General features: G+C 39.6%; 1 protein-coding gene across 8 annotated transcripts in view; it reads left to right on the forward strand.

Moving 5' to 3' along the window:
• Positions 1-7,136: 7,136 nt before the first annotated feature.
• Positions 7,137-19,556, forward strand: part of ephb3b (eph receptor B3b) — a 46,099-nt gene continuing 33,679 nt past the window's right edge. For 5 of the 8 annotated variants that reach the window (XM_084415748.1, XM_084415746.1, XM_084415751.1 and 2 more), the window contains exon 1: positions 7,364-7,667. In XM_084415748.1, coding sequence (XP_084271874.1) covers positions 7,604-7,667 — 64 coding nt within the window. In that variant the 5' untranslated portion in view covers positions 7,364-7,603. Of the gene's footprint in view, positions 7,668-19,556 lie in introns of all 8 variants that reach the window. The other 3 variants (XM_084415747.1, XM_084415750.1, XM_084415752.1) reach the window with 1 other exon arrangement.

Genomic DNA, 19,556 nt, shown 5'->3' on the forward strand with positions numbered 1-19,556 from the left:
TATGGAAGTAAATAATGACAAAAATCATGTTGAATTGCACTAATAAAAATGCATTGCATAAACAGTTCGGGGTGGCGCTGTCGCCGGCTTTGGCCCTTCATCGCTTCATATTTATATATATATATAGCTGTGAGCAGCGATGAAGGGCCAAAGCCGGCGGCACCAATGCATTGAATTTTAGCACTTGCAATTTTTAGGGGGTTCCCACAATAATATGTGAGCAGAATGTATGTAAAAGTGTGTAGTTTTGAGAAAAATAACATTTATGCATGATTTGTGAAAAACAAAAAAAAAGAGGCCATAAACCCCATACGGACTATTTGTTCACAAGACTTTTGAAAACTGCCCACTCAGAAATGCAGGCCTATAACTATAAATCATTAGAAAGGAACACTTCAGTACACTACACTAGAGAGAAATATATGGATTTTCATCTGTTACTTCAAATGTTTTCAGACGTTATGAGATTGGAGTAAAAACATCTAGGCTATCCGAATATTTGCCACGTTTTGCTTTTCAAACTCACAGCACTTGCAGAGACCATTTACTGAAGAGATCGAGCGTCTCCTCACTGTGATGCATTATTGTTACCACGTTATAAACATTGTTCCACAGTCTCACAGTGTTTTCGTGTGACTCTGAACAAAGTAAGCATTTAGAGCATCACAGCGGCGTCATAATTTAGCTGTTGAATATTAATCATATGAAGATATCAGAGGACACTTTCATTCACACAGTTATAGCAGGCGATCTGTTCCATGCTCCATAAAACCATTAGAGAAACTCTGAAATCAGGCTGAGAGGAGAAACAATCGAGACATTTGAGAAGAAATGAGAGTGACAGGAGAGAGCAGAGCCAAACACTCGCAGGATCTCATGACAACATCAAACAAATTTGAAGACATTTGAACATATTTCTGTGGAAAGTCACACCATTGACGTACAGGAAGTTAGGGCACACTGGACCACAAAGTGACATTTTTAGAGTGTGAATTAGTCAGCTAGACACATGCATTACCACTGAATAAATAGGCAGATGAACTGATTGTAGAGTTTCACTTCACTTTACCACGGGGCAGCTTTACACCAGCGCATCTGTCATTTTATTACTGAACCAGTTTTGAAGAGTTTGTCTTTTCGTATTTGTGGACTGAAACCGTTGAAGATGTTTCTTTTGCTCTGGTTGTGTTTGTGGCTTCCGGATGGTGAGTTTTAAATGTGTTTTTATTGCTTCGGTTGCTTCAGATCTAGTACGATGTAAATTCGTTGATGTTGTCATGAGATCCTGCGAGTGTTTGGCTCTGCTCTCTCCTGTAACTCTCATTTCTTCTCAAATGTCTCGATTGTTTCTCCTCTCAGCCTGATTTCAGAGTTTCTCTAATGGTTTTATGGAGCAGGAACAGATCGCCTGCTATAACTGTGTGAATGAAAGTGTCCTCTGATATCTTCATATGATTAATATTCAACAGCTAAATTATGACGCCGCTGTGATGCTCTAAATGCTTACTTTGTTCGGTCACACAAAAACACTGTGAGACTGTGGAACAATGTTTATAACGTGGTAACAATAATGCATCACAGTGAGGAGACGCTCGATCTCTTCAGTAAATGGTCTCTGCAAGTGCTGTGAGTTTGAAAAGCAAAACGTGGCAAACATTCGGATAGCCTAGATGTTTTTACTCCAATCTCATAACGTCTGAAAACATTTGAAGTAACATATGAAAATCCATATATTTCTCTCTAGTGTAGTGTACTGAAGTGTTCCTTTCTAATGATTTATAGTTATAGGCCTGCATTTCTGAGTGGGCAGGATGATTTTCACATAGTTTTGAAGCGAATATTCTAGGCTACATGATACAATTTTCAAAAGTCTTGTGAACAAATAATCCATATGGGGTTTATGGCCTCATTTTTTTGTTTTTCACAAATCATGCATAAACGTTTTTTTTTTTTTTCTCAAAACTACAAACTTTTACATACATTCTGCTCACATATTATTGTGGGAACCCCCTAAAAATTGCAAGCGCTAAAATTCAATGCATTGGTGCCGCCGGCTTTGGCCCTTCATCGCTGCTCGCAGCTATATATATATATATATATATATATATATATATATATATAGTAAATGACTGGTTAATTTAGTCAGAGAGGATCAACATTCACTGTTACAGAAAAATGAACATCTATGAATACTAATACCGTCATGCTGGATAACCCTGTTGTTCACCTTAAACACCTAACTGGTGAAGAACAACAACAAAGCATCATTGGTTTATTAAGAGTTCAATGACTCAATCTCTCTCTCTCTCTCTTACTGTTGCATATTTATTAAACTGGAGTTCTGCCAGTAAACGGCGAAGTTTCCTGCAGTCGCGGTGAACTTTATCTGCATTTGGGTTGCGTTCATAAACGTTGCTCAATATCTCCAGGTGTTCGCTATGAGGCGAGTTGCGATAAGATTAACGAGTTCCCCCAAAACAATCCGACACGTGGAGACAAAGAACAATGATGAAGTGTGTGGATGTTTTGTCATGTCGGGGTTTCTCCTTCCTGAACGCACGCATCAGTCAACAGCCCCCTGCTTAGAAGATCCCGGGGAACATCAGTCAGACGGAGGGCGTTTGAGCGTCCCGGCTCTGCCCAAACATCCCCGATGACTCTGGTTCCCATTACCCACGAGTTCTTGAGCCGAGAAACATGGGTGGTTTGATCACACGCTGCACGACCATGGGGGAGCATGTTAGAAGTAGCATGGCCTTAATTCAAACCAGGCGTGCTTGCGGCCGGGTGCATTACAGTAAATACTAAAGAGAGCTTTTCGCAGAGGTGCGAGAATCGCTCTCTGCCACGGGGCCGCAAAAACATAAAACGAATTAAATGAGATCTGCACAATCACGAGGGGCTCGATGACAGATGGGTTTTTAATACCCGTATGTGTAATGGACTTTTCTGGATGAAAAACTTATCAACTTCCCTGACCTCTGGATCACCTCAATCCCATAATAACCGGGTGATCGTATCCGCAATGCATTTGGAAATGAAAGTGAATTCCCCCTTGCCCCCTAACGTCCCGCTTCCTCTCAGGCTTTAGAGGGTGTGTTGACATTGACCTATTGTGATCGACTCTTAATAGCCGCTGCCACTGTACTGGTATCGCAGTGGTAATACGGTATGTGTAGGAGAGGCCAAAGGTCAAACAGGAGAGGCAGAATGAGATCGAGGGAACGTCACTTAGTACTTACATTTGGTTTCGATTCTTCGTACAGTTTTGCTGGGGTCTGAGTGGCTATTTGTCATTGTACTATGGATATTATATTATGAGTCAGACACGACTTTTTTTTGTAAGACCTTTGGCACCAATCAGAAAACTGAATGCCAGCGTTCAGTTCTGAGAAATGTATCATTGTTGTCCGTTGGCATCGCCTCTCTCTGTGGCTTAGCAATTACGTTTTGTTCCGTGAGACAATGGATTTGCAAAGCCCTATACTTAAAATGGGTGAAACATGTCAGCAAGCATTTCACACTTATGCACTTATGCACAAGAGTCTATACATGTCAGGTGTGCGTGTGTGTGTGTGTATACCTGTTTAACTATATTTTGAGGACATATTTGTACCTAGAAGTGACCATAACCTGACACAATCTGGTCCTCATTTGTAAATCTGGTATAACAATAAAGTAATAATGTAAAAATGTAGAAAGTTTTGTTTGATGGGTAGGTTTAGTGTTACAGTAAGGGGAGAGAATATACAATTTGGACAGTATAAAAACCATTACATTTTCATTTGGCAGACGCTTTTATCCAAAGCGACTTCAAGGCACACGTTTACATTCTTATCAGTTCTTGCTTTCCGTGGGAATCGAACCCATGACCTTGGCGTTGCAAGCGCCAACGCTCTACTGTTTAAGCTACAGGAAATTACATCCATGGAACGTTCCCATTTACTGTAGATAGCTAAGTAGACGTGTGTGTGTGTGTGATGAAGAGATCAAAATAGAGATCAGTACGGTGTGCAGATAAGAGTGTTTGAAGTGCAGAGCAATGGGAAGACACTATAACTGAAGGCAGTGATAAAGAGAGGGGGAGGGTTTCTGTAGGTGCCGGGACATCAATTAGCAGTTCCCCTCCAACTTGAGTGCCCGGACCATGACGTAAATGACGTTTCTACATGCAGAAACTTACACACACCACTAGAACTTTAGATTTGGAGCGTTTAGAACTACTACTAGATTTGCGAATGTATTCTAGCATCCAAAGTAATTGCTTTACAGGGCAAAGTCCTTAGACAATGAGTTACTTTTTTACAAACCGGGCACTGACACCAGTAGCATCATCCTGGTGGTGGACTGTCTCCCAGTCAGATTTATGTTCCCTCACTGCATATGCCCAGAGCAAAACAATATGTCCATATTGCTTCGGCCCTAGTGTTTGTTAGTTCAGCATCAAAGTTAGTGCCGGGCATGCAGTCCAGTAGTGGAAGGGGATCGGGTGTAAGTTTGAGAAATTTCCATATGTCCACATGGCAATAAAATGTCTGCCACTTTACTTATTGCGGTTGTAATAAATGCCAGGTGCGTAGTCTGTTTTTTTCAAGGCACTCCGTGGACACGCAAGAAAAAGTAATGTTTAAAGAAATCTTGCCGTTTGACCAAATACAGACTTTTCAAGTATCATAAAATACGCAGAACGGTTATTACCATTCATAGGGACAATAAAACAGAACAAAAAAGTTCTCAATGAAAACTAGAATTCAAATAACATTTAACCTTTTAAAACAGTTCACATATAATGACAAATAACCAAGTAATAAAACGTTTGCTAAACAACATAGAACCTAAAGGCAGTGAGCCAATCAGTCTATTAACTTGAATTTTCCATTCATGCAAAATAGACCCCAGAGTTTTGGTCTGGGTTTTAGTTTGGCCCCGTATTTATGGCTTCACGCACATACTTTTTTAGTTTAACAAACATTCTTATGAGAAGACTTCCTTAGTGTGCAACTAATCCCTGTTCTCATGACCCAGCCCTCTTTCAGATCGCACATAAGATTTCATTCAAACACATGACTGCCTAAATAATAAATCAAATCTCACTTGTGTCTTTATACAGCAAAATCAGCCCCATAAATAACAAATATATGAAATAAATGTTGGAACTGCAATTGATACTCTCTCAGAGTGCATTGATATTAGCTGAAACGCCACTTTTGTTGAAAAAAATAGTTTTTTTTTTTTTTTGTGTGTGTGTGTGTGTGTTTGTTAAAATTACACTTTAGATAAAAAATAAATACTGTATTGGTTTCTGCAACGTTATATTTATAATAATAAAGTATTTTGTAAATAATTTGGTTTTAATAAGCAAAATAAAAATCATGCAGCTCTATTTCAGTAATTTATGACGTCAATATAACATTGAAGACAACAAGATTTTGGATAAAGATGATGCCAAACACAACTTTGCACCAAACTCCTGAAGCACTTGACCTCTCAAGCAAAGTTAAACTATCTAAATTCAATCTGAAATATGATAGAAATGTTTGCTTTTATTGGCAATCGGTGCTCAGATAAAGCTAAATTAAACATTTGGAGTGAATCAAGGCTCTATCCTGGGTCCTTTTATATTTAGCCCAGCTACACATTTCTAGATGATTTTCTATTTCAGCCATACACACTATATGTTTTAATGAATTGACAGAAGTGTCCAAAAACATTCAGCTAAACATGATAACGGAAGCCTAGAAAGTTAAAACTAATCAAACCTCTTACCACACTCATTTAAAAACAGCTGTGAGACTTAAGTCATAAATGCTTTTTATCATTTGAAATGAACTGTCAAAAGTGCATTGTTTCAGATTGTATCACAAATACACAGATGTTGAAGTATGCCTTCTTTACTAGCAGACCGCATGGCAATGCTCTCCCGTGAAAAAAAAAAAAAAAGGATCAGACCATGAATATAAAATCAATGTTGAACACCTTTTTTGAAAAAAGTGTTTTGATGTGTTCACGCAGCATGCAAGCGGTGCAAAACATGTATACATTTATGAAGAAGTTAAGGTTATCAAACTAAGATAAGCTGAAGTTATTAAAGTCACTTTCCATTTCTTAAAAATAAAAAAAATATTCAAAAATAAACAACATTTAAATGAAATAAATCAAGGGATGGGTGAATGGTATTTATGGTCATTTTAAATATAAATGAACCTATGCAATGTTCATTTATAATTTAGATTATGTAATGCCTAACTTAAACCCAAAGTAGCAAAGCAAAATAAACACTCAATAATAATAATAATTACAACAGCATTTTACTCTTAAACTTTTTTTTTTTTTACAAAGCACAATTGCGCAATCAATACTTTCAAGGCAGAACCATTTTAATTTGGATATAATTACTATATTTCAAAGAGACAGAGAGGGAGCGAAGGAGAAAAGAGTGTGTGTAAAATAGAGCAAGCGCGAGATGATGAGAACAATATAACCCTTCTGATAAGCAAGTCTACAAAAGTACAGCATGTGAGAACAAAATGCTAACCGTATGTTTAGTGTAATATCATACATCATAACATGGCAAAATATGAACATGCAGGTCAACGTGGCACATCCGAAGCGTTTCCCCAGTCCACGCCAAACCTTTAACAATTCCCTCCGGCTTTATGCTTCAAAAGTAGCATCCGTATAATTCAGCAACTGAAGCAAATATGCTGCTACTACTACTAATAAAATATACCAGTGTTCATTTTTCAATATATTTATGCATGTAAGCAATACAAATTAAAATAGTTATACAGTACTTACAGTGTAGTTTTGTTGAAATAAATCGCGCAATTACACATTTTTACTATCATAAAAAAAAATGCTGATAATGAATAAGTGTTAAAATAACAGGCCTGTGAATGTTACACACATTGTAACACAAAATGTTACCAAAAGAAGAGTATTAGGTTTGTTCGTTTCCACGAGAGCTTTTGAAGACATGCAAGCTTTCGGACCCGCAGAGCGGCGCTCTCACCCTGCCAACTGCGCCGGATCCTCAAGGGGGCGGAGCCACGGGAATGACTGACAGCTGATTCTGAGCGTAACTCCTCCCCCCACCGCCTTCCTCGCTCTCCCTCCTTCACTCTTTCCCTGATTTCAGAGAAGCCGATCTTCATTCCAGTGCACATGGAAAGGCAGAGGAGCAGCAACGGTCCGCGCTCACGAGAGGTAACGCGCTCAGGGATTTTACGCGTGAAGCCGCTATAAGGTGATTCTACGGGACGCGCTTTATTCTCGGACTACAGCAGAATGTTATTTGAGGACGAATGGACATTTAAACAACTGCTCTCCGTGTAGGGATTTCACTGTGCAACATCTATAAACGGACACACATGTTCTCCACTGATGAAAAGAGCACCCGGTGGATGAGTTTTAAAGCTCTTTCGGCGCTAATTTAGATATTTCGCACATTGGATTACATAAACACTGCTGAAATTATTGCGGTTTATGGAAACAGAGCTGAGAAGAAGACAGCTGAAGTTGGAGAAGAGGGTCTCTGAAGCTGAACTGAGGGTCTGAAGGATTTTACAATCTCCTCCACTTTCATGTCCGAAGTGTCTGGTTTATGACAATGGATTATTTGCTGTTTTTATGCGGCTTGTTGCTGCCTCTGTCCTCGGCTGTTGAAGGTAAGATAGCCTATTAAATATAAATCACTCGCAATGCTTATAAGGGGCGCGCGCGCGTCGCCGATCGATGTGCGTCTATAGAAGTTGCGCTTGTAATAATAATAACACCATCGAGGTTTTAAGGTTTTAGTTTTATGCGTTTGAAGTCATGCAGAAACACGCGTCTGGTCCCGATATTTCTTTAAAAAGCACCGGGGAATCGATCTGGCCATTGAATGTCACCAATACACATGCAATTACACCGCGCAACTTCTCCCTCCTAATCGTTGACTATTTTCTTTCACCAACACAATAGTTTGTGTCTTTCGTAAAGGAAATGTCTCTACAGGGAGTCCCACTTCAACAGTCTCTCTGTCAGTCCGACACAAACCCAGGTTCCCTCAAAAGACTCATGGGGAATTTTGAGCATTTTAATCCTGGACACATTTAAGGAAGTGTGAGCGATTATTGAACCTATAAATTGACCAAGATTAACATTTGATTTGTTACTATTTGTATATAGGCTAGGTTGCACACATGTCAGGCATATTGTGAATCAGTTATGGCCTTTTTGTGTGTGTGTGTGTGTGTGTGTGTGTGTGTCTCTCTCTCTCTCTCTCTCTCTCTCTCTCTCTCTCTCTGTGTGTGTGTTATTTTTAATCACAATTGTATTCATTTACTTCATAATGACCCAGATCGGTAGTTTAGTTGGCTTTTGATTCAATTAATTCTTCGAAGTCTGGACCCCCATTATGGACCAGGGGACCTTTTGACACCAATAAAGATGAAAATGAGTGCGCGCGCGTTCATATTTTCAGGGAGAACAACAATGTCGTTTCATTTATGTATGTATTTATTGTTATTTTAACCATAATCGGCGACAAGCATGACATTGCGAACACTTGCTTATTGTACCTTGACTTGTATTTGTGAATACGCCAGTTATATTCTTTAAAACAGCACTTATAATGCCATAAAAGTCGTATTATAGGCCTGCTATTAACGGGCGATTTATTTTATATGCTGTTGCCTTACGAAAAGCCCCGAAAAGCCTAATTTGTTTTAAAGATGAAAAAGCCTGCCTTTCACAATACTGCTCAATGTTGGATTACGACTTTCTTCACACTATCAATGCTATTATTCACTAAATGAGAGGTTATATTACCTACTTTACTTTTATTTGAATGTTTTAATGAGTGAAGTGGTCGATGTCGGGTGCGGAAAGGTTAGCCTGAGTTACATTTATTTATCTATCTTTTTGTCTATTTTAACCTTAAAAAAAATAAAATAAAGAACTTCGCTAATTGTTATATGTCCTTGTCCGATAACAGTCTTAAAGAATAAAGGTTCCAAACGGTTTGATGCTATAGAAGAACCAATTTTGTTCCCCTAAATAACCTTTCAGTAAACACTTCTTTTTTTCTTTTTTTTTCTTAGTGGGAAGAACTTTTTAATAATCTAAAGAATCTTTTTTTCACTATAAAGAACCTTTTGTGAAAAGGTTTCATGGATGTTTAAGGTTCTTAATAGACCATCAATGTCAATAATGCAGCTTTATTTTTAAGAATGTATCATAATAATATATAATAATACATGTTTATGTGAAAGGCACACGGGCCTCGGTTACTAAATTTTCTGCCAGTTTGTCTCCTTGTTTAATAAAAATCAAGCACACAATTAATTGTAGGCTACGCAAGTATCTTAATGTTTAATGAAAAATATGCATAATGATATAATGAAAGATTTTTACGAATAACTTGAAAGTTATTCAGTAGGTTACATTGTTTACTCGATCCGTTTCATGTGTCCGTTCATACTGAATGATTTTTTGAAGTGAATTTGAATTACATACTGCAGTGTTTCTCGCTGAAAACAATCATATTCTTGGTCCCTGGAGATTTCATGAGAGAGTCCATTGAACCTAAAAAAAGGATCAAAACTGTCCAACATGCATTGTAATGCATTTCTAATTTCGACTCTGATGTTGCCTATATAAACCATTAGATACGCTCCTCTCTCTGTTTGAATGTGAAATCACACGCGTTAGTAGCAAATCTCTCTCTCTCTTTCTATCTCTCTCTCTCTCTCTCTCTTCTACTCCAATTAGTCTAAGGCCTGGTTTTAATTCCCACTACCCCACTGCACTTATTATTTAGCACATACACGTGATAAACACATTTTGTCCTATATAATTACTCTGAGGTAACTACAGTCATTTTAAAGGCACATCTCATCGAAATGTGGTAACGCAGACCTTCGCAGGATAGCGCGAGTAAAGTAAGACCATTTGACCCCATAAATCAACGTACCAAAATACTGACTTGATTCATGTTTGTTCGGAGCGTCCTTGTCGTATTGAAGTGGTATGCTTATTCATAAACGCAGCTGAAGGAAATGTAGCCCTTATTGACGAAATAACAGGCTCATTTTGGGGGTAAACAGCATTACCATGAGAAACTAGAGAATAATTACAGGGCCATTCACTGCAGAAGAGCCGTAATGTGAGTTTTAGGAAAGGCCTGGACGCGCAATGCGAGCAAACATTTATTTATAGGCTATTTGAAAATGTATTCATTCATGTGAGCTATTATGTATAGGCCAGTGCATTTTATTTAAACTGTTTTGCATGATTTGATAGGCTTTATGGAATGTTTGCACTTTTAAGAATCATTTTTCACACAGTCTTAAGTCCGTTTAAAACCTGCTAATGCAAACAATCAATAATGACCTAATGTCACATCTCATGAATTATAGCCTGATTTCCATTGAAACATTCATTTTAGCCTAAAATTCTGGATGTTGTTTAAAAAAAAAAAATTAGGCGTAGGCTATACGAAATTTTGGCTACATCGCTATTATTATTTTCTTAATGCTGTTGATATTTTAATTAATCGTAAATATTAAAAACAGAAAGACGAGATTATTATTTATAATACTACTAGGCCTACTACTACTAATAATTATTATTATTATGACAGCTGTTGAGCGAAACACCCGACCTCTGTAATCGATGCGACTTCATCGATCTGTAAAATCTACGGTCAAAAGGTTTAAAACGAGGTCAAAGCATTGATTTGTTCTTCACACCTACACCCAGCATGAGTCAACTCACCCAATTAGAGAAACCAAATATAAGCACTAATAACGTACAATAAAAAAAAAAATAGGCCATTGTGTTTTTGTTTTTTATGATGGGCGCCAAAAGGACAGCAATTTATTTAAGATGATTATTTAAGATAAGATAATTATTATTATTAGCCTACAATAAAAATAATAAAATAAAATAAAAATAATAAAAAGGAATGAAGGTTCAGGCGGAAGACAAACAACATGTATTTGCTGCTATGTGTAAAGATACAGTTGTCTTTGCAAAGTTATGTAATGTATGCTATTTATTTATATTATTATATTTATTATATCTATAAACTGAAATAAAATTGAACTGAAATATGTAAATATCAAATATATTAGATTTTTTTCTTTTTTTCGTGTGTGTGTGTGTGATTAAAATGGTGTTCCCCTCACTGGTGGGGCCTGTATGTGCCTTATATTTATTTTGCTTTTAATTCAAATAATGAATTGTATTAATATCCAAGTCCTGTGTGTGAGCCATTGAAAGGTCATATGTTAAACAGAGTAGCTATAGGGTGAACAGATGTCCGTTGGCTTTGTTTCAGACTCTCGTAAGGAGCTCAAAAGGGTCTCAGACTCAGGCTTAAAGATGCTATGAAAACCAGGCAGGGTTATCGTATAAGCGTGTGTACTCTGGTGGTCCGCGAAAGCTCACATAACTAACCCATAAACATTAGTACCGATAACCTTTTGGATTCAGGAATGCTCCCGGCTGTAAAATTCGCCAGCATTCTCTAAGCCCCATGCATGCAGCGTGGAGCAATAACTTGCGCTGAAGGCCAATATTTAACCGAGTGCTCTGTTAATTGATGAAGAAGTGGACTGGACGCTGACTGGAATGTAGAATTCGCTCTTTTTTTGGAGTGTCCACTCAAAAGGGCAATCCTGGCAGCTGATGCAAAGGCCTTTACAGAAAAATAGGTCTTTGACACTCACGACAGTGTGAGGAGAGAATGTGTCTGGGCCTGAACACTGCCAAAATCCCCCCGGTGCTGTCTGCAGCTACTGAAGCGGAATGAGAGAGAGGAATCGAGAGCAGAAAGAAAGAGGGATTGAGAGAAAGAGAGACATCGGAGCTTGGTTTCTGTCTTCGGCTGGTCAGGAGCAAGATGGGTGGCGCTGGCAGGGAATATATCTCCTACCAAAACGCCCTTTGAAAAGGGGGGACGGCAGCGCAGAGTACCCAAACAAAGTCACATGATGACAAGCACAATACATTTTTCTTCCCATCTAAATGGTTTTCCCTCTCCGACCCAACCACAGGGATTTTGACTTTGCTGCATGCCTTAATTGGTTCAGTGAATTTACAGTCAGAGCCAATTTGATCGGATAAAAATATAGTTTTTTTTTTTACCTCTATAAGATCTAAGACCGACATTACTGTGACCTGTTAGCTGCGTGAGTAATAAAGCAGCGAAATAATAATTTGCCAGATATGAGGCAACTCCGTCTTTCAATATGCATGTGGTGTGTCAAAATGCACATAAATAGAAGTAGCACGCAGAAATAGGCTACGTGAGCTCAGACTATGGAAGTGAGATGACATGCGATCTGACACACACATGGAGTCCTGCTACGCTCCTGAGAAATGACTAACACATTTTTACAAGAATACCATAGACATTACTTTATAGCGAAGCTGTTTGGCTAGAAGGAGTTAGGGAAAGCTTTCAGACTCTTGATCCTTTGATGGATAATGTTTATGAGCATTAAACCAGTCTGGCTCGCTCTGCTGATGAAGCAGATTTCTTTGATATGAATTCATCGGAATTAGAGAACAAGAGGGGGGAGAAAACACAATCCAGAACCTAATATTAGCTTCAAACCAAAAAAAGATACTGATTGAATTATATTAAATGATACTGAACTGAGCAACACAGTGAAAACAACTGTAACCGTCAGATAAATATTTGTGCTAGTTTTCATCCACGGTTCAATTGGAGGGAATGTGCGATGTTAGAAGCCCTGCAGGAAATGGCTAATGCTAACGCTAGGTGCAAATGTCTGCTTTGATTAGCAACATGGGCATGTGCGGACAGGGTGGGGGGATGTTAGTCTAACGACGGCTTCTAAACTCCACGCTACCAATCAAACCAGGCCTCTAGACGGTTGAAACATGCTCATAATCTCCACATCAAACATCGGGAGCCCCAGGCAAGGGCCCAAAAGCACACTGGCCCTTTTACCCTTTCTGTTAAATCTAGACTCGAATTTGCACTTTTGAGCCACGCTGTTCAATTACACATCTGTAGACTCTCTTAGCCATTCATTTTGTTGATGCGTATGTGTACAAAAATGAGTTCTGACTGGTTTGATTTGTGCATTTGGGGATACTTGAGGAAAAGCTGAAGATTCTTAATGTTGTTATTTATAGATTTTATGTAATGTATGTAAAAAAAAAACAAATTTGATCAAATTGTATATATTTTGTTAAAAACTATTTAGCATTTAATCTAATATTTATCAGCTAGCTAATACAAGAAATAAAGCTAATATTAATAACAGTAAATAAATGTGTATTTGCAAAATTGTAAAATCTATCCATTGAATATTGCAAAAAGCTAATGTAATACACCAAGTTTTAAGTGCAGTAACTATTTCAGAGTGGAAACTATTTTTACCGTGGTATGCTTGTGTAAGGGTAATTTGTTTTAGCCGACAACACAAAATGCACTGGTGTTAGGCAGGAATTCTTTTACGCGATCTGTCACCTCTCCATTTGGTGTCCGAGGTTATAGCAGTGGCCCTTTGGCAAGGTGCAAATGCAGGTACTTGTGAAAAACAGTTGGTTACGTGTCGTAAAAGTCCCTGAAGGCGTTGCAAGTCTGTCTGTAGTATTTTGAAAATCAACTTTCAAGTAAATTCCTTTAAGACATCTCAGAAAATTTTTGTTCGATTACCATGCACGTTTGAGTATAAACATAAAAAAAATGATACAGTGTTGCATGTAATTCATTAGATAATTTGCTTCTGTAATCATACCCAACATCCGTTCTCATACCCTCTCCTGCTTTAACTGTTGCTATAACACCACATCTAGTTTCGACAGGGTCGCCATCCACATCCAATCAGGGATTCTCAATGAATCTCTGTGACTGATTCATTTATGGCTCGTTGTCAGGCTTGATCGATCACATTTCCTTCTCACTTAGCCTTCCTGGCAACTGCCCTTTCGAAATGTGCCAAGACTCCTAGCGCCTCTCATTACCAGCTTTTTTTGACTTATAGATGAATGGCAGGGTAGAGGAACCGATGAGTTTGCAGATAGTATCTGTCCAGTCATCTTCCCATCAACCTCCTGTGTAGCTGACATAGGCCAGAACTGCCATGGAGAAAGGGCGCTAGTCGAGTCTCAAGAGCAACCCTGTAGATGAAGTGACATGTTTCTTCATCGACTTCAGAACTGCCCTTTTCCAGCCTTGGCTCAAGTCTAGAGAAGATTAGAGACATTAGATGTAAGATAGGCAATCGTGCTCCTGGAGATCTTTCTGCAGAACTTAGATTGAACCCTTAACCATACACCCAGCTCCTGAACTAGATAATCAAGTTTTGGGGTTGATTAAAAAAAAAACACAGACAGGTGTGTTACAGCTCTAAACTCTGCAGAAAGATAGATCTCCAGGAGCAGGACTGAACACCCCTTAATATAAGGCATACCGTGCACCCTCAAGTCACTTGCGATCTACGATGAGTGGCTTATCTGTTATTAAAGTGCCCTCAACCTGAACGGGAGAGATGAGGATATAGGCGAACAAAGGGACAGAGAAAGACTGAGAGAATTGTCCGGTATCTAAAAGGCACTTGGTACAGTATTGGTTGAGCAGTTCATCTGAAAAGGTGCTGAGAGGAGAGACAATGGAAATACACTGGATCTGGTCAGATGGGGTTATGAATGCAGTGGGAATTGAGGCAGAGCTCGGGACAGCGCGAGCAGAGAGTTTTCATCTTCTGTCTTGGACAGCTGCCATGGATCTATCTCTGCATCTTAAAATTGACTTGCTCTGCCTAGCTATGCCTGAGAGGAGATCATTGTTTCTGCCTTTTCACTCGCTGTCTCTCTGTCCATCTTTCTACCTATCACTCTTTTTTTTTTTTTTCAGAGCTAGTCTAAGAAACTCTTGATGGGCAAGGGGTATGCAAGGGTTTTTAATGAATCTGAAAAGCCAGCGAGCGTCAATCAATGACGGCCTTGAGTCTGCACATGAAATCAGGTTCACCTGACAGTGGGAAAGTAGAAAAGAAGGTTACAGCCTGCATACAGAATAAAGAAACTCCCGAGGCAGGAAAAATGTGCTTTCCAGTGTAACAGACAGATGTTATCTCTTATGTCGCAACAGTTGGTGGCTTGAAACTGTCACTGTTTTTTTTTTTTGGTATACTCATTTATAAGGCTGAAACTGCATCTAGATGCATGTCGACCATAAAAGGGATGACAACCTGGTGAAAACCCAGAGAACAAGTGTGGGAAGTTCAGAGGCCTCTCCCCCAACAGGTGGGCTTTATCCCGACAGAGAGGGTAAAGACAATGCACCTCTTTCTCTACTCTGTTTACCATCCCTTTCCCTGCTTCCCTGTCACTTCTTTGCTACACTTTCCCACCATCTTTTTACAGCCCCCCTTTTCCTGTTCTCCCTGGGCACCTTATGCGGCCGTGTCTTATCAGGGAGATAATTCTAATTGTGCCATTATTTTCCCTATCTGTTATCTCACCCTTTCAGTGATATCAGAATCCCAGAACAGGACCAGAAGCTTAGGGACAGGGCCTATTTACCCACAAAACCTTTGTTGTATCCAGTCATTGATAAGATGTGTGACTGTGTGTGTGTGTTCCTACAACTCTATTTTGTCAGATTCCATACACTGCATGGAGGAGAGTCAAAAAGAGGTCTCTAACTAAGAATCGGCATGCTGATGTGACACAAACCCTCATGGGGTGTGAAAGCAAGCATATTGACGTGAAATGGAGCTGGCACTAGAAACAAATTAAAATATCCCATGGCCAGATGGGGATGGTGAACTGAGGAGCCATATTTGTATCATGGGTGTGAGACGCACCACAGTGAAACAGCTTCATTGCCACTTTTGCCCTGCCGTGTCCTCTGGGAAATGACCTAAAAGGATGGCGATGATTAGCAATTCAATTTAGCCAGCCGTCGGTCAATATGGCAGGCCAAGAGGAGATGGTTGTTGATGCTGCCTTGCCATCAAAATATGTGGCGATCGAAATGTCTGGGGACTAGATTTCTCTTTCTTGGTTAATTAAGCAGGCGCTTTGTCACTGTTCTTACTTATTCATAAATCTTCCCTTCATTTTGAGACAGCTTGGTGTGAAGAAGCTAGCTAAGTAGGCGAGCACTTAAGGGTAATCTATAGAGTTCAACATTGGACGCAGCTTTGTGCCTGGTTAATTAATCAAGACACTACAGTGCGGTGTCATAAACACAAAGGCACTTATGACTAAAGCGTATCAAGAGGGTAATATCTAGAGATTCGTATTTTAGCGCATGCATTTGTTGCCACTTTTATTGATTCAAAACAGATAGGACAGGAAATAAGCCATGAATTAATGTGTTGTAGCATGTTTTCTAACTGTCAGCGCAGCAGCTAAAAACTTCCATCGATCCATCAAACCACTTCAAATTTGTAGGGTCACAGGGATACGGGTGCTTTTCCCAACACCCCAAAGTCAGGACACCACCCTGCACAGATGGACAATCACAGAGCTAGCAACTGTATTTCTGAAAACCAAATCCCAATGCTAGCAGATCTTTAGCCATTAGGACACTCTATACATGTCTATCAATAAAGAATGAGCAATCTGTTTTCTTATCTCTCTTTTATTTATGCCATTCTTTTGCATCCGTACTCGCCTGCCCTCAGGTTATGAAGTTTAGACTCAGGGAAACATGTCCATTCATGCATCCCTCTTCTGAGGAAAGATGTAAATACAGGGTTGAAACCAGTTCATATGGTCAGTCCTCCAGTGATGGAACTCCTGTACAGCTGACTTGTTCCTATGAGTAATCTATGCTGAGGTTCAGTACACACCCTGTGGTTCTTTTGATGAGCGCTCCCAAGTTGAACTCACCCTGCTTCGAGACCACCAAGAGATGTAACGTACCTGAAACACAAAAGTTCACGTGTTGGTTCCAAGCAGTCAAGGTGTGGTTAGCAGGGCTGTAATTAGTGTTGAGGCCACCAAGTCTTTGTGACGGCATGTCTGTGTGTGTTGGATTTAGTGGATCTATGTGTGTGTGTTCAAGTGTGTGAAAGAGAGCAACAGCAGACAATTCCCAGACTTCTTATTATCTCTATACCCGACAATTGCATCTCTTAGCACCTGTACAGTACTTCCTAAATTGAAGGGTGTTTTCGTATAAAAGTATTTTCTCAGAAGTTGGTCTTTTTGCCACATTTTCTATCTGTGCCTTTGGTTTCCCAGATACTTTTTTCAGTACCACAAAACAAAGCAGTGTTTATACAAGACACAATCTTATTGAAGGACTTTATTGATTCAGTGTAGACGCTGTTAAAGCCACTGTGGTTGATTTATCAGTCAATGATTGACTCTAGATTGCTATAACCTTCCATGTCACCTGCACTTCAAACAGATGCCCAGCAGCAGCCCTGCATTTCCCATCCCACGTACACAGTTCTTGTTGATTCAACTATGTTATCTCATGTGGCCATTTCCTTTAGTTCTTCCATCAGCGCCACTGTCTTCACATAATAGCGGTGTCATTTTAGTGGTGTCCGTAGATATACCCACATTCTGACTTTACATGTTTTATTTTATTTACAATATGAATGGGAAGTATGGATAAAATAAGGTTATTTTAACAGGAAATTCAATCTAAAATTGTTTTAGATATTGCATAACCACATAGTGAAAGCATATTTAAAAAATGAGACCCATCTCATGTCGACCCCCCCCCCCCCCCCCCCCCCACCCTCAGCCTTCTCACCAGGCCCTCTACTGAGACCCATAAATCAATGGAGCTCAGTAGCCTGTCGGGGGTTTACCGTCTGTGGGGGGTATTGGTGGCCCAGGCTCCCCAGCCGTTGGTTTTAGTTACACATCAATGAAGGGTGAATAATACATTAGTCAGCCCCTGACAGTACAGTTATAGGCGGGCAGGCAGACGGAGCCTCCCCTGGCCCTTCATCAGCGCATCTGTGCCATAATCAGCCTCTGGAGACATACCTTAGCTTTGGCCTTCCTCTCTTCCACCTGATTTACTTACTGTGTATGCTAATATTATGATATTTAAACGCCTTCCCTGTGGGTAAAAGGGGTAGATCTCCCAAAAATGACAACTCTGAAACAACATGAGCTTGAGCAATCACGTAAAAAGAGAATTTTTAAATAATGCATTTGGTCTTTTTTTCTTCTTCATACAAGTGTTTTATCTATAAAGTCTATCTATATAGAATATGGAGTATGGCTGGCACTGTATGTTATGTAAGAAATTGCACCATTCCTTTCGTTTAGGGGTCAAGAGCTGCAAGTGACACCCATAAAGTCTAGGTTAATAATCTGAAGCGGGCTGGAAGTATTGCAACTGACCCAGGTCGGACAGCAAGGACTGTAGAGATGGATTGTTGTGGCATAAATGGCCCCGGAACTGTAGCCTTCTCAGTCCAGCTGCACTGTGTACTGATTTATATCTGAAGACTTTCAAGTGACTAGCCCCCTTTCCTTGCATGCACAATTACAGAAACATTCACAGTCTCCTTCCAATGTATCAAGGCCTTTATTTAATTGTTCAGAGACATCTAAACCCCTGGCCATATGGGGCACCCTAGAATTGGATGTCAACCCTTCTATCAACCTTCTCCAGCATAATTGCCCAGAAATGAACTTCCATCGCTAATACCTTCTGTCACAATCTGCGAGTCAATTTGCTGTAAGTGAAACACTTAAGTGCATGATTGTGTGATCGCCAATGACCTAGACGGCCACGTGTCCTAATCAGGCAGTTTTTTTCTTTTTTAATCAACAATCCCAGAGGTGGAGAATACTCCGATGACCGTCTTCCATACACTCCGCCAGTCTGCGTCTATGCGTTAAAGAGCCGAAAACCATTTAGAGAGGTCTAACGAGTCAAGTTATTACTGCAGCCAAGTGTGAGATTAATTAACTGAGCAGCAATTAAGGACGTGGCTGAAAAGATCTGACAGATAAGCATGGGGCGAATAGTAACCACCATTTTTTTGCTGTAGCCAACTGGGAGGGCACAAGGAGTAAACAGAAATAACAAGCTACAGAATAGCCTCCAATTACAACCCAATGTGGCTGTGGCGACATTTCTGAAAAGTATTACTATTTGTTGGTGTTGGCTGCCACCAGTGTTCATTTCAGCTGGAAACTGCAGTGAAGTGTATGTATAGGTATATTTTTTTGTAGATAAAAGTAGGCAGAGGCACATTCTAGGTAGGTTAATATGATTTTACCTAGGTAAGACATACCTGAATCAGCGAACTTTATTGGTCCCTGAACAACATCCCCATCAACCGATCAGTTCCCTCTGGTTTGAGCTGTAAAATATTGATCCAGGAACATGCTTTATGGGGGTAAATTCATCTTGTGCATTAATATGCATGCACATTTGCATATTTCTGCGCCCTACTTTCTGTTATTGACATATTTCCAAAGTGCCAGAGTGGGGCAGAAATTTCCAGGAAGAGTGTTCTCAAATATAGAATGAATGATAGTGTCCCTTTCACTCAGGACAGTTCCAAACCATGCTTTAGTCATTGTTTTTGTGTGTGTATTCA

Source organism: Rutilus rutilus, assembly GCF_951802725.1.
Source record: "Rutilus rutilus genome assembly, chromosome: 8".
NCBI lineage: Eukaryota > Metazoa > Chordata > Actinopteri > Cypriniformes > Leuciscidae > Rutilus > Rutilus rutilus.